Source organism: Chionomys nivalis, chromosome 2 (genome assembly GCF_950005125.1).
Source record: "Chionomys nivalis chromosome 2, mChiNiv1.1, whole genome shotgun sequence".
NCBI lineage: Eukaryota > Metazoa > Chordata > Mammalia > Rodentia > Cricetidae > Chionomys > Chionomys nivalis.
Genome location: NC_080087.1, coordinates 24,346,913 through 24,361,160, shown reverse-complemented (window position 1 = coordinate 24,361,160; position 14,248 = coordinate 24,346,913). Strand labels below are relative to the sequence as shown.

The following is a 14,248-nucleotide window of genomic DNA, read 5'->3' as shown; positions in this document are numbered from 1 at the left end:
CCCCCATTTTTAAGATGGTTTATTTCCTGCAGTTGACAACGGACACTCATTTGTGTTTTCCTCACAGCTCAGAGAAGCAGTTGTGTTTCCTGTTTGTTAGAGAAACCACATAGACGCCAGGGGTTGACATTAGTTTATCTATGGGGTGTGGCAACAAACTGCAGATGGAAATGTAAATAGAGTTTGTTGAGCTTCTATAGCAGCAACAGTTAAAATAGAAAAAAAATGCATTTGATGCTATTGTTTCCATTAGCATTTACTAATTTTATATGATAGTGGTTTTGCTGTATTTTTATGCATGTATACAATGTATTTTGATCACATTTACCTTATCTATGGTTCTTGAAACTTTGGTTGGATTTCTAGAATGCTTCCATAAACAGTCCTGTAATTTTTTTTTTTTTCTCCCTAGTCTGCTGTTGCTTTTCTGGGGAGGTTTTCAGATGCCTGCATTATTTCTTTGATTTTTTTTTTTTTTAACAGACGATCTCTATTCAGCAGAGGAAAATGATTCCACTTTCTTCTGAAATTGCGTCATCGGCCCTCCCTGCGGATTATCTGGTTGAAATTAATAAAATTTTACTCACTTTGGATGACATTGAATTATCGCTTAATATTCCTGAGCTGAACAGCACTGTTTGCGAAGACCCCTCTTTCCAAGAAGACTCTCTGAAGGTAAAAATCTAAGTGCTGAAAGGTAGTAGCCATGGTTAATAAACTACAGAAAGAGTGTAAATATTCCCTCCCTTCTTTGCTCCTCTCTCCCTTTCTTCCCTCCCCTTCTCTCCCTTTCCCCTCCCCTTTTGGTTTATTAAAGGCAGAGCCTCCTTGGATAGCGCAGGCTAATTTGGTGTTCACATCTCTCTCCCTTTGCCTATTGGGAGCTGGGATTCCAGGCATGAACCACCATGCTCAGATGATATTGTACTTACTTAAGATGTTCAAAATCCTTGATTGTTCCAAGTTAGTGTTACTATGTGTAAATAGCGAAGCTTTACTGTATTCACTGGAGGGATATAAAAATTTTTTTTCAATTAAAAAATGTGTATTTGGATTTTTCTGTACACACAGTTATTTGCAACAACAGAGACCTTATTTTAATCAGATAGAAACTTGATTGTCACTTGTGTCAAATGATGTCAGGTCATCCATATTGATTTAAGATTGGCTAGTTGCCCGGATGTGGAATTGCATATTGATTGTGAGTTCAAGTTTTCAGTCCTTTGAAAGTTTCTTTTCCATATAGTTGATTGCACTTCTGTATAAAATCATAATAAAATCTCTGAAGGAACTGGCATATGTGATGGATTTGATAACTCATTTTCTCATTTAAGCTACTGTGATTAGGTATTTAAAACTCTAATTCCAGATCTAAGCCTTTCGTTACCTTCATCGAATGTTGTTAAAGCCTCTCCTACATCCTGTCCACAAGCCATTCAGAACGTCAGGGAGGGTGCTTCCCCATCCACCCTGTGATGGTATTCTTCACATTTGGGCTAATATAGATTTTTACATAGAATATTCCTCAGTTTGTACATGCAACAGTAATTAGCCTCACTATTATCTTAAATGAATATTTTATGTGTAAACCTTTATCTGTGATTCTGTTATTTTTTTTTGTTACTTTACTGATTTCTGTTTTTATATGATGAAATGTTTGCAGGATATCAAAGATCAGCTGGACAAACTTGGAGAGCAGATTGCAGTTGTTCACGAGAAGCAGCCGGATGTCATCCTCGAAGCGTCTGGTCCTGAAGCCATTCAGATCAGGGACATGCTCAGTCAGCTGAATGCAAAATGGGACAGAGTGAATAGAATGTACAGCGATCGGAAAGGGTATGTGGGAGTTAAATGGATGTTTAAGTAATGTGAGGGCCAGTGCCTGGGTCACTGAAAGCATCCACGTGTGTGTACATCAGGATCGTGGAAACTACTCTACATCTTTTCTAATATGACCTACTTAATAAATAGAGATGAGCCCCATCCTTAAAAAGAAATGTGACCACAGGCCACAACCATTTAGAACATAATATCTTGATAGTATGGGAGTACCGTTAGTTTTAGCATAAGGAAAGTCTCTCTCTTTAATTAAAAGGGATTTTATTAATGTGCCTTTCTCCGGGATGCCATGATTAATGTGAATGAGGAGAAGAGGCAGCTTCAGATAATTGGAATCCATATTCACCAGCTTCAGATAATTGGAATCCGTATTCACCAGCTTCAGATAATTGGAATCCATATATCACACCAAGTTTTCTTTCTTTCTTTTTTGCCCCTTAAAATCTTCTGCCTAATATTAGAATGTTTTGGTGCTTTTCTCTTAGTAGCCTTTGCACAGGGGCCTGTGAATCGGAGAAAAGAGAAATGGGCAAGATTTCTTTTTGGATTAGCGTGAGATAGCCCAATGAAAAGCACTGTGCAACAGGGAGGTTATCACAGAGCAATCCACTGGAAATATTCAGATGCAAAAGCAAGGGATCATATTGTCAAAATATTTTAGCTCTACAATTCATGTGGCTGTTCAATCATTGAAGAAATAGAACTCAACTTTGTTGCTATGTAGATTTTAAAAAAGGCCTCTTTGCGTAGTTAGGGAGCATCCTTATGTCTATCCTTATACATATTTTTTGTTAGACCTGGGATAGTAGTTACTTTTCTCATTGCTGGTACAAATACCTAATCAAAGCAACTTAGAGAAGGAAGGTTGTTCTCGCTTATGGATTCACGGGATTCAGTTTGCATGATAGGCTAGTCGTGGCTGCAGGAGGAGGCTGTCTGGTCATATTACATCAACAATCAGGAAGTAAAGAGAGAAGAGGAAGTGGGATAGCATTAAACCTCCAAGCCTCCTAAGAGGTATGCACTTCCTCCGTGAGGCCCTGTCTTCTTATGGTTCTGCCCATCCCAAACTGTACCACCAGCTAGTGATCATGTATTGAAATGCGTGGGCCTGTGGGCCACGTTTCACATTTAAATCATAACACTTGGTTCTTTGTAAAGGGAGACTGTGCTTTTGCTCTCCGGCTGCCTAGACCCAAATAATCACATAGAAACTGTATTAATTCCAACACTGTTTGGCCAGTGGCGCAGGTGTATGTCTAGATAGCTCTTACATCTTAAATTAAGCCATTTCTATTAGTCTGTGTATTGCCACGTGGTCATGGCATTGCCTCATTTTCTACATGTATTCTTTCCTTGGAGACTGACTGGTGTTTATTTGACTCTGTCTACTCTCTCTCTGCATCTCTATTCAGATTCTTTACTTGGCTAAGCCGTTGGCCAAAACAGCTTTATTTGTTAACCAATAAAAGCAACACATATTAAGAAGGACATACCACATTAGTTACTAGATAAAGACAGTTAAAAAATGAAAAGACGTTGAAACTCTCTCTGTATTATAACATGAAGTTGACTACCGTGTCCTGCCAGTGGTATTTATGAACATGCCCTTCCTTTAGAACTCGGGCTAACTTTGACAAGACTATTTCACCAGTATTACAGTGATGGGTTACATTGCTGTCTTATTTTCTCTTTGTGGTCAGTGGGATTTGAAGATTCTTCACAGCAGTGTGGCTCATCTTTTAATCCAAGGAATTGCTACTTATTGTTTCAGAACGTTTTGCTTCCTTAAAGATATTAATGTATGTTTTTTGTTTATTGTGGGACTACTTGCAGTCTTTTGTATGTCACTTAAACTCCAGTGTGCCCTTTGACATACAACAAGTTTAGTTTTGTAAAATTATATCTGATAGTTTTTTCTTTTGTGATTGCATAAAATTAACCTTTTAAAAAATGTATCCTTTGCTTACATTTTCTGTGTGTGGGTAAGCAATTGTATGTGTTTTGAAAACAATCTTAGTTGCTTGTTTGAAATTTCCATTTAATGAGCCATCAGAATTAGATTTTGGAATGTATTATGTGTTACGGTCCAGCTCAGTAGCTGTATACTCCAACTTCAGTATCCTGAGTACTGTCCGTACACCTCTACTTTTCAAACAATCCTTGAACAACTCTCTCTTTCTCTCTTTCTCTCTCTTTCTCTCTCTCTCTCTCTCTCTCTCTCTCTCTCTCTCTCTCTCTCTCTCTCTCTCTCTCTCTCTCTCTCTGTGTGTGTGTGTGTGTTTTGAGACAAGGCTTCCTGTGCCCTGGAGCTCGTTCTGTCGACAAGACTGCCTTCGAATTTGTAGAGATCCACCTGCCTCTGCCTCCCAAGTGCTGAAATTAAAGGCGTACACCACCACCACCCAAAGTCCTTGGACAACTTTTTGTCTATATTAAACACTGACTGGCTCTGTATTGGCTCATTTTTCTTAAACAAATGTCCAATTTTTCCCTAAGAACTTTTTATTGCACTTATAATTATGTTATTTTATATTAATTTAGTTCTGCTTCTTATGCTTTACTATGCCATCAATTTTAGTTAAATACCATATTTTCATTTTTAAATTGTAAATTTCTTCATCTAACTTAGTAAAATTTCTCTTAAATGTTCTGGGATAATTATTCTTTCATTTGGATTTGTTCTAACTTTAAATGAAGCCTTCAATCAGTAGTAAAATCCACATACTTTTTAGGAGGATAGAATAATTAGTAATGTTTTTATGTTTCATGGTACTTAAATGGTAAGGGTATAAATTTGGGTGGATTAAAATGCCTACAATTAATCAAAAGTGGCTTTGTAAATCAGAGAAGGCAAAAATCTTTTTAAAAAGCAGAGATAGTGTTCAGAGAGGAGGCAGAGAAATGGCGATGGAGTTTGCACACTGTTTTGTATTTGGCACAAGGCTCAAAAGGTAATTAGTAAACGCAACCTACCTTGAAATGTTTTGTAGAACCAGAGCTGTGATTTCACTCAATTTAAACTTTAAACAAGATGGTATTGACTGGCATTATTATTATTGATTATTGTTATGATTATTAAAGAAAACATGTTTCCAGGTAGTCCTGCAAAGCTGGGAAGCTCCTCTGATTCTGTTTCTTGTGCCCCAGGTCTTTAGCCAGGACTGTGGAGGAATGGAGGCAGTTCCACCATGACCTGGAGGACCTCACCCAGTGGATATCTGAAGCTGAAGACCTCCTGGTAGATACCTGTGCTCCAGATGGTAGCCTGGACCTGGAAAAAGCCAGGACACACCAGCTGGTGAGTGCTTTCTGTGTCAGGAGGGATGTGTGGGAAGGTTGGATGCTTGTTTCGATGTGGTTGCTAAGATATGTTACAGAAGTTGGAAACAAATCTATTGTTTTTTTTTTCACATGTGCATATACCACTGTAGTTTTTAATCACTGTCAGTTTTTGGTTCTACTCCTGGTTTCCAGTTTTGTAATTCCAAGAGCTTTGACCACCGTACAATTTAGAAAGCTCTGTGCATACTCACCTGGGCTTTCTGCCCCTAAACACATAGGCATCCCATTTGGGTGTTCATGCATGTCATTGATAATTGTTTATGAAAGTCTGCCATCCTCGATGGACAGGGCAAGTCTCTTGTGGGACTCAGCCTTGTGAATGATAGAAAAACAGCAAAGTCAGCTCTCCTGATACTAGGTCACTGAAGAGAGTAATGGAACAAGCACACCATTGCCAAAGGTGTTTCTTGCCTTACACATTTTCATAATGTATCTTCTGTGAAGAGTTCATGGGGAGTCAAAGCAGCTCCCCTCGCCCCTGCTTGTCAACAGGGTATGCATTTTTCTCGAAAATTGGAGTTACAGATAAGTATTTAGACTTGACTTTAAAGGAGTCTTTTAATCTGTGTCTTTAAAGCTTTTGCAGCCTGAGGCAACATGTAACATCTCAATAAAATGCACATTGAGGATTGTTTATAAATGGCTGCACATAAAAGTTGTATTTGTGTACATATATTCATGCACATGTATATGTAAGTGCATGTGAGTGCATGTGTGTGTGTTACAAGGTTCTTTTACATACTTTTTTGTAAGATGATAGGCAGTTCACTTAAATCAAATGTAATTGATGCTCCTGTTTGGACGTAAACAGATGATATTTGTTTCTTGTTATTAAGGTGTCCTGTGCCAGTATATTTTACCTGACGACATTCACGAGGATAGTTTCAATTTTCAGATAGCTTTCACTTCCACATGTCCCTGGAAATGTAATTAACTTGTTCGAAATCGCGTTGTCACGAACATAAAAAGCCCTCCCAGGGATTTGTTTCTGAAGCTCTTAAATTGATGCCACACTATGGGGTGCATGTAAGGTGTCTGGAAAATTTGATTAGGTGGAGGAAATTGATGGTGGGTAATCTGTCATAGGAACTGGAAGAGGGCATCAGCAGCCACCAGCCCAGCGTGGTGGCTGTAAACCAAACTGGGGAGGCCATTGTGCACAGACTCCGTCCCTCAGATGCAAGTTTCCTGAAGGATAAACTGGCGGTTTTGAACCAGCGCTGGAGCAGCCTCGTAGCTGAGGTGAAGGATCGGCAGCTCAGGTGATAATTCAGTTCTAAGCATTTGAGGAGAGGGGGGAAATTTCTCATATAAAATACATGCTATCTGATACAATACCATGATATAAGTGCTGATGACATTTAAACTTCTGCTGTCCGTGTTCTTTGTGGTTGTTTTTAGGTTATCTAGAAAAGCTCACTCTTCTGTTCAGATGTCATATGTATAAAACTTTCTCTGGCACTGGGGTGATGGTTCAGTCAATAAAATGCTGGCCGTGCAAGCATGGAGCCTAGTTCAGATCTCTGGCACCCATGTGAAATGTTGGAATGTTCGCTTTCTGTTGCAAAGAGGTTTCTTTGATGAGGGATGAGGATTACACTTACCTAGGGGAGTATAAATACTGAATGATGCTGGCTTAGCTAAGTGACAACTATAAGTTCATGTCCAGGTCCATAACTCACCAGCTTTTGGTAGTTGGCCAGGTTTCCTGTACCATGCTTTTGCTGAGCGCGCCTTAAGTCCAGTAAGAGAGCTGTTGGCTGCACAGCTGGATTCTATTACTATTGCATGCACCCTTAGAGTTACCTGTGCCGTGCTGGCCACCACAGCACTTCCGATCACTGTCTCTTCTCTACAAAGGAGAGCTATGACGTCTGACAGTTTTACAAGGACTAAATGAGACAGTGTTTGAAAAATATTTATGTCTTAACTTTTCATGGTGAACACTTAAAACATCCATTTCTTAGAATAGTTTCTCTTGAACTCATTCTCGTGGTGTGTTCTTTCCGTATATTTATTGCTAATGGTTAATTAATTTAATCAATTTCATCAACATTCTCTGAGCTTTATGTTTAGCACTGGGGATTTAAAGATCACAAAGAACTCAGACTGAGAAGATCAAGTTTAAAAGGGAAAGACAGTGTGATTAAAGCCAACTTCTGCATGAAGCTGCTGCCACAGAGACAGGAGCGATGGGTGTGGAATTTGGCATTGATGAAGAGGGATGCTGAAGCTGAATTTCGAGGCATTTGTAACAGTTTCCCATAAATTCTTTCTAGGGTGAGCCTTTGTGGTAGTCAGCTTTCTGCTGCAGTAGCGCTCAACTGAGATGAGTTAGCTTATGAGGAGAGAGGCTTGATTTGGGGTCACAGTTTTGCAGGCGTCAGTCCGTGAGTGTTTAGCCCAATTGCTTTGGCCTCGTGGTGGGACATCAAGGCAAGGGTGTCCACTAGAGCAGATGACTGCTTCATGACCAGGAAACAGAAGAGGTAAAAAGAAAATGAGGCTCCTATGACAGATTCTCCTTCAAGGTCATGATGGAGGAAGGTCATTGGTTAAAAAATAAAGAAACTGCTTGGCCCTCGTAGGTTAGAACATAGGTGGGTGGAGTAAACAGAACAGAATGCTGGGAGGAAGAGGAAGTGAGCTCAGACTTGATAGCTCTGCTCTCTGGGGCAGATGTGATGAAGCTCCGACCCAGGATGGACGTAGGCTAGAATCTTCCCGGTAAGCACACCTTGGGGTGCTACACACATTATTAAAAATGGGTCAGTCCGGGTGAGAGAGTTAGCCGAGAAGAGGCTAGATATAATGGGCCAAGCAGTGTTTAAAAGAATACAGTTTATGTGTTGTTATTTCGGGTAAAGCTAGCCAGTGGCTGGGAGCTGGGCAGTGGAACACAGCCCGCAGCTCCTACAACAAGGTCACACCCTTTATAAACTGAAGACTTCCTACCAGCTCACCAGGTTTTGTTAAATTTCCACCATTGCCCGATAGCCTTACGGGCCTTTGGGGGATGTCAGAGCTACACTGCGCTAACCAGGAGACACGGGAGGTGTGAGTACCACAGCCATGGCACAGGAGAGCTGTGCAGAGGAAGGGGAAACACTTCTGAACTTAGGTGCTGTGCTCATTCCTGCCGCTGCTGGGATATGAACAGAAGCCGCAGAAATTCCCCCACGATTTTCAGATGGCTATCTGTGGAGTCTGGTAGTCATTTCTCCTCAAACTAATAAGATAACAATTTATTTAAAATAATTTGACACATAATTTTACTTAGTTGTTGGAAGTCCCTTTCTTAACTTCTGATATTTTCACTAAAGCAGTATTTGTTTTCATGAGTTCATGGTAAACTTCACTTCTGTAATCTATTTGTTTTGTGGCCACCTTGCAACTCCAAGAGGTCAGCGTCATTGAGCATGACCACACTGATCAGTTTGTTTTTGTATTGAGTACCTGCAGGTCAATAGTCACACAGTTTTACAGTTTATGGTGCTATTCCTAAATAATCAATTCCTGTCCAGTGTTTGTCCAGGAATTTATAATGTGTTTCTATCCATGGGGACAATAAAAAGTACATTCTATTTAGCTAGTTTTCAGATGAAAGTGTTAGGTGACTCAAATCTGTCTTATGAAATTGCTTGACAATATTAGTTTCTTTTATAATACTAGTTTGAAAACATGAAATTAGTCATGTTTTCAATTAACTAATTTCAACTAATTTATAAATTAGTTATGAAACACTGGAAATTTAATTTTTAATATTTCTGGGACAAAGTATTTTGGGTATCTCCAAAGTTATTAGATGAAATATTTTTAAACTCATTATAACTTCAACCATCATCATTAAGTTCTTCATTTTTTTTTGAAGCTGCATTCCTCCTTTTTAAAACTAAGTTATTTTTGAAGGATTTTTTTTATTGTTTTAAAAGTATTTCAATAGTACTAAATATTATACTTTTCCAATATGACTGTTAGATACTTATTAACTAAAATTCTGTTATATCTACTGTATCATTATTTTGTGATTTTTATGGTTAGAAATACAAAAGGTAGCATAGAAATGAATTCCTGCTAGGGATGGTACATTGTCATTTATTAAGGTGTTGCATGCAGTTTGGAATCAGCGTCCGACTGTAGTAGCTTTAAAAATAATGACGCCACTAAGCTCCTAACAGCCTTCAAACTCTTTTCTTTTTTAAATCGACAGTCTTATTTGTCACATGGGTTCTGATCATCCTTGCATCTTCTGACAGATGGCTGATGTTCCTGGATGTTACTCTTACACCATTGAAAAGAAGTAATTAGCTGGGCGGTGGTTGCACACGCCTTTAATCCCAGCATTTGGGAGGCAGAGGCAGGTGGATCTCTGTGAGTTCGAGACCAGCCTGGTCTACAAGAGCTAGTTCCAGGACAGGCTCCAAAGCCACAGAGAAACCCTGTCTCGAAGAAAAAAAAAAAAAAAAAAAGAAAAGAACTAATTAGAGAGTCAGAGTTCTGCTTCCCTATCCGCTCACTGCTTCCCTGGCGCCCTTTAAGACTCGGGCTGTATTTCCCCTTGATCTCCTTTTCATGACGCATAGTTTGTATTTCTATTAATGAACCCATCAAGCATATATATATATGTGTGTATTTCTCTGATACTTGTAGAAGATTTCAATGTTCAGTTCTTTTCTCATTCATATTTTTGCTCTCATATGGTTGGAATGGAGTAATACTTGCTGCCTTAGGCGAATAAATATAAAAGGATGTTTTTCTGTCTCCATGGAGAACTCAGAGAAATTTATGAATTTTTCCTTATTATTTTATACAAGGACATTTTCATTTTTCCTTAAATAATACTTTATTATACAATAATAGCTGGCTTTTAAAAAATTTCTTATTAGCTTGCCATTTAATTTTTTCAGATGACAAGATAAAATTTTCTTTTTTCCAGTGTGTCTGAATTTAATTAAGGAAAAAAATGCTTTAGTCTTATATATAATCTTAAGTATGGTAGTCGGTATACATGGCAATTAATATTAATTTAAAACATATTTAATGTAATTACCTTTTCTGTTTCTTTTATGGGGTCTGGATTTCCAAAACAAATGCATACTGTTCTGCTTAGTGATTTCTGTCAGCATTTTCCATGCTGTTTTCTCGTAGGCTAAAAGGAGAAAGTAAGCAAGTGGCTGGATACAGGAGAAGGCTGGGTGAGCTTCTCTGCTGGCTGACAAGGGTGGAGAACTCTGTGCAGAAGAGCTTCTCCATGGACCCAGAGGAGAAACCACAGGAATTAACAGTAAGGAGCGTGTCTCTGAATTTCCAGAGTTTTCTGATGCTTTTTTCCCCCTTAAGAATATGATAGTTGTGGCTGAAGTGGAAAGGGAAATGAAGCTTTGTCCTTTATGGAAAGTGTGGTGAAAGATTTTTTTTTTTTTAAACAAGCAGCCATCATTTTGTTCATGCAGAGAAGACAAGTCACCATGGCCTCACTATTAGGTTCAAAGATTTAGTAACTTAGAATTCAGTACAGCTACAAAGTATAGTTTTTAACTTCTAGGTTTAGAAGGAAATTGCTACTTGTTATTTATCACAGTGAGATTTTACAGGAACATTCTGTGTTGTGCAATTAACTCATCGCAGCTTGAAGCAGGCTTGGTGGAATCAGATCTCCTTCGTTGACTCGTAGGCAGTGGGAATTTGTAGCAGTTGTACGCCCGCACATGTGCACACACACACTGTATAAAAATATGTGACGATAGATAGGTATCTAAATACCAACCCTCTGTGAATACTCGTGTCCACAAGCATTTGTAGTTTGTGTTCAGAATGGAGACGTTAACAGTAGAGCAATGAGCAGAATCTATGTTCCGGAGGAGATCATGGAACCGGCAAGATGACTCATCAGATAACACATTCACCTCGATAGTCTGATGACTTCATTCAATCCTTTACCCTTGTAATAAGTCTGGATGTGATAGTATGCCTCTGTAGTACGGCATCCTACAGCCAGATGCTAGGTAGAGACAAGAGAATTACCCAGAAGCATAAGGGCCAGCTAGCCCGGAGGGCCAGCTAGCGCGTGCGTGTGCGCACGAATACACTTAAAATACTAACACACTCATGTGTGCACGTGCGCATGTGCACACAGACACACTTAAAATATTAACATCAAAAGATCGTGTTTGAATGAGAAAATATATACACACGGATATAAATCTATATTTAAAAGGTATTTACCTATTTTTGCGAAGTTTGGCCCATAGAGAAGTATGGTCCAAGTTGCAAAAGAAACTTAGAAATGATGGGAAATATGGGGCAAACGTTTATTAATTTTTCCCTTGATGTATGAGATTACCCAATATTTCTACTTTACCTAGAGAGTCAATAATTTTTTTTAAATGTCCTGTTTGTAAAATATTTGAAAGATTTGCAAAGGATAGAAGAACATGAAGATGGAAAGGTGGCGGTCAGAAATGAACCTTAGCAATGTAATATATTATGATCCTGGTGAGCATGGGCCGCAAATGAATGAAAACAAGAAGGCATGTGTTGGGCCTGGAGGGATGGCCCAGCAGGCCAGAGCACTAACTGCTCTTGCAGAGGACCTGAGTTCGATTTCAGCACCATATCAGGCAGGCTGCTTGTAATTGCCTGTAGCGCTAGCTTCAAGGCATCTGATGCCTTTTTTCAGTCTCTGCATTCCATGTTCATACCTGCCTTCCAGCAATACAGCTAATTAGAAATAATAATAAAAGTATGTGTTTGTGCACACATATACACAAACCAGCATGAGTCTCTGTTTGTGTCCTGGTGGTGAGAGTGTGTTAGCACTTTCAGCAAGCTTGCTTTCCATAGAAGAATCCTGAACCCGAAATTTATAAGAATAGTTTCCCAAGAACGTTCTTAGTGTACTTCTGTATCCTTCCTTTACGACCTTCTAACCTCCTGTCTTCTGACGATGCTTTTAGGACTTGGCCCAAGAGATGGACGTTCAAGCTGAAAACCTCAAATGGCTGAACAGAGCAGAATTGGAAGTGCTCTCAGATAAAAATCTGAGTTTGCGTGAAAGAGACGAGCTTTCAGAAGGTTTGAGAAACGTGAACATGACGTGGAACAAGGTGTGCATGTGGGAATTCTGTAACGTTCCTCATGTCTATTGAGTTTTAGAATGATGCTTGCTTGTGTGTGTGTGTGTGGGGGGGTGTATGCATCAGAGTGAAGGAGGGAGAGAGAGAGAATGAGAATGTACTATAGACAAGGGAATAACTTTTTTTCATGGTTTTTTGAGACAGGGTTTCTTTGTAGCTTTGGAGCCTTAGAACTAGCTCCAGTAGACCAGGCTGGCCTCAGACTCAAAGAGATCCGCCTCCTCTGCCACCTAAGTGCTGAGATTAAAGGCGTGTGCCACCACCACCCGGCTACCTAATATTCAATAAAATCAATATCAGTAAAAGTTGAGGGGACAACTTTTGGGAATCAATTCTTCTCTTCCACTGTAGGTTCCAGGGATCAAACTCAAGTTGTTAAACTCAGGCTGTCAGGCTTGGTGGCAAGCACCTTTCCCAGCTGAGCCATCTTGCTGGCCCATATTTATTGATTTTATGAGTAAAAAATCATTCTCTTGTTGCTGCTCTCAGTGTGCAGATACAGGCCCTGTATCCTTGGGCTTATTCAGCTCTTTACAATTCCATATTTCTGCACTCAGTCATCATCATGTGTATTTTTAAAGAATGGTTTCTATTGCACACTGGTTCCTTTGTCCTAGGGGATCTGTATATTATGTAGCACACCAAGTTATGAATGTCTGTTGGAATTTGGTAATAAAATGACAGTAATTGCATTCTGAAAACAAAGACCCAAAAATAGCTTCTTGATGTCGAACATGACTTTCCCACTTCTGTTTATTTTTGGTGATTTTATTCCTTCAATATGTATTTATTATTAGGACCAATGGAATTTAGTGACATCTGACAAAAAATACACTAAAATGGGAGTTGTTACCTTATGGGATTTCTTTGCTGTGGAAATGATGAAATCCTAGGGTTCTTCTTATTTTGACTAGGTACCTACTGCGTCCATGTATGTGGCCTATGTGAGCCATTGAATGGATGCGTCCTGCCCTTGGCTCTCAGTCGCTTTACTCTCTTTTCAGTCCTATCAACCTGGAAGTCATGGCAAATGTGTTGGCCTACATCTTTAGTTCTGACATTTGGGTGGCTAAGGCAGGAGGAGGGTATAGTCAAAGCCAGCCTTGGTTGCATAGTAAGATCCTATCTCAAAAAGAAGAGAATCAGAAGAAAGAAGAGGAGGAACTAGAAGGAAGTAGAATTATAGGCCCAGTCTCTTTGATTATGAGTTATTGCCCAGGAGGTCCCTTTGTTACCTGCATCTCTGGCCTGGACCTTTCTGTGTACTCTACACTTGTATGTTCAGTGGCTTGTTCTATGTCTCTGCTTGGGTTATCTAATAGGTGTTGTAAAACCTAAATTGAACTCCTGGTTTCTACCTTACTCATGGACCTTAGGACATAATTCATCCCTCCGTTAATGAAATGTCAGTATTTTTGCTGAAATTGGAAATGCTGAGTCATTATATACAGCCACATAAATTATATATGTAAATTATATCTGAGTAAACTCAGTAAAGAGATAGATCTTCCCTTTCTTAATCTCCTCTCTCTCTTTCTCTCTCTCTCTCTCTCTCTCTCTCTCTCTCTCTCTCTGAAGCCACTCTCATCTGCTTCTTCCATGTACTGGATGGATGGATGGATGGATGGATTGTTTGAAGGATAGGTAGATGGCAACATGTGATAAGGCCAATGAGGAGAAAATTTTGATCTCTAGATGTTGATTGGCCATGAGTGTTTCTGCACAGTTGTTTCAGATTTCCTTATATTGGGAAAAAAAATAGCATTTTTTTGTATTGATACTGACTTGTCCTAAGCAATCATCATCTCTGGAAAAGCTCTCCTCCCAGGTCTTTTCTGCTACCCTTCCTCAGCATCATTTCAGCAAGGTAGCCCAAGCTCTGTTAAGATATGTGAGACTGACCCAGTAACTCCCCAGAACAATGTCCC

At 39.4% G+C, this 14,248-nt stretch overlaps 1 protein-coding gene across 3 annotated transcripts in view; it reads left to right on the top strand.

Moving 5' to 3' along the window:
- The window catches only part of Utrn (utrophin), a 528,929-nt gene that overhangs the window by 229,780 nt on the left and 284,901 nt on the right, over positions 1–14,248 (top strand). For all 3 annotated transcript variants that reach the window (XM_057761785.1, XM_057761787.1, XM_057761786.1), the window contains 6 exons: positions 484–675; positions 1,664–1,836; positions 4,990–5,140; positions 6,271–6,446; positions 10,333–10,468; positions 12,141–12,290. In XM_057761785.1, coding sequence (XP_057617768.1) covers positions 484–675; positions 1,664–1,836; positions 4,990–5,140; positions 6,271–6,446; positions 10,333–10,468; positions 12,141–12,290 — 978 coding nt within the window. The remainder of the gene's footprint in view (positions 1–483; positions 676–1,663; positions 1,837–4,989; positions 5,141–6,270; positions 6,447–10,332; positions 10,469–12,140; positions 12,291–14,248) is intronic.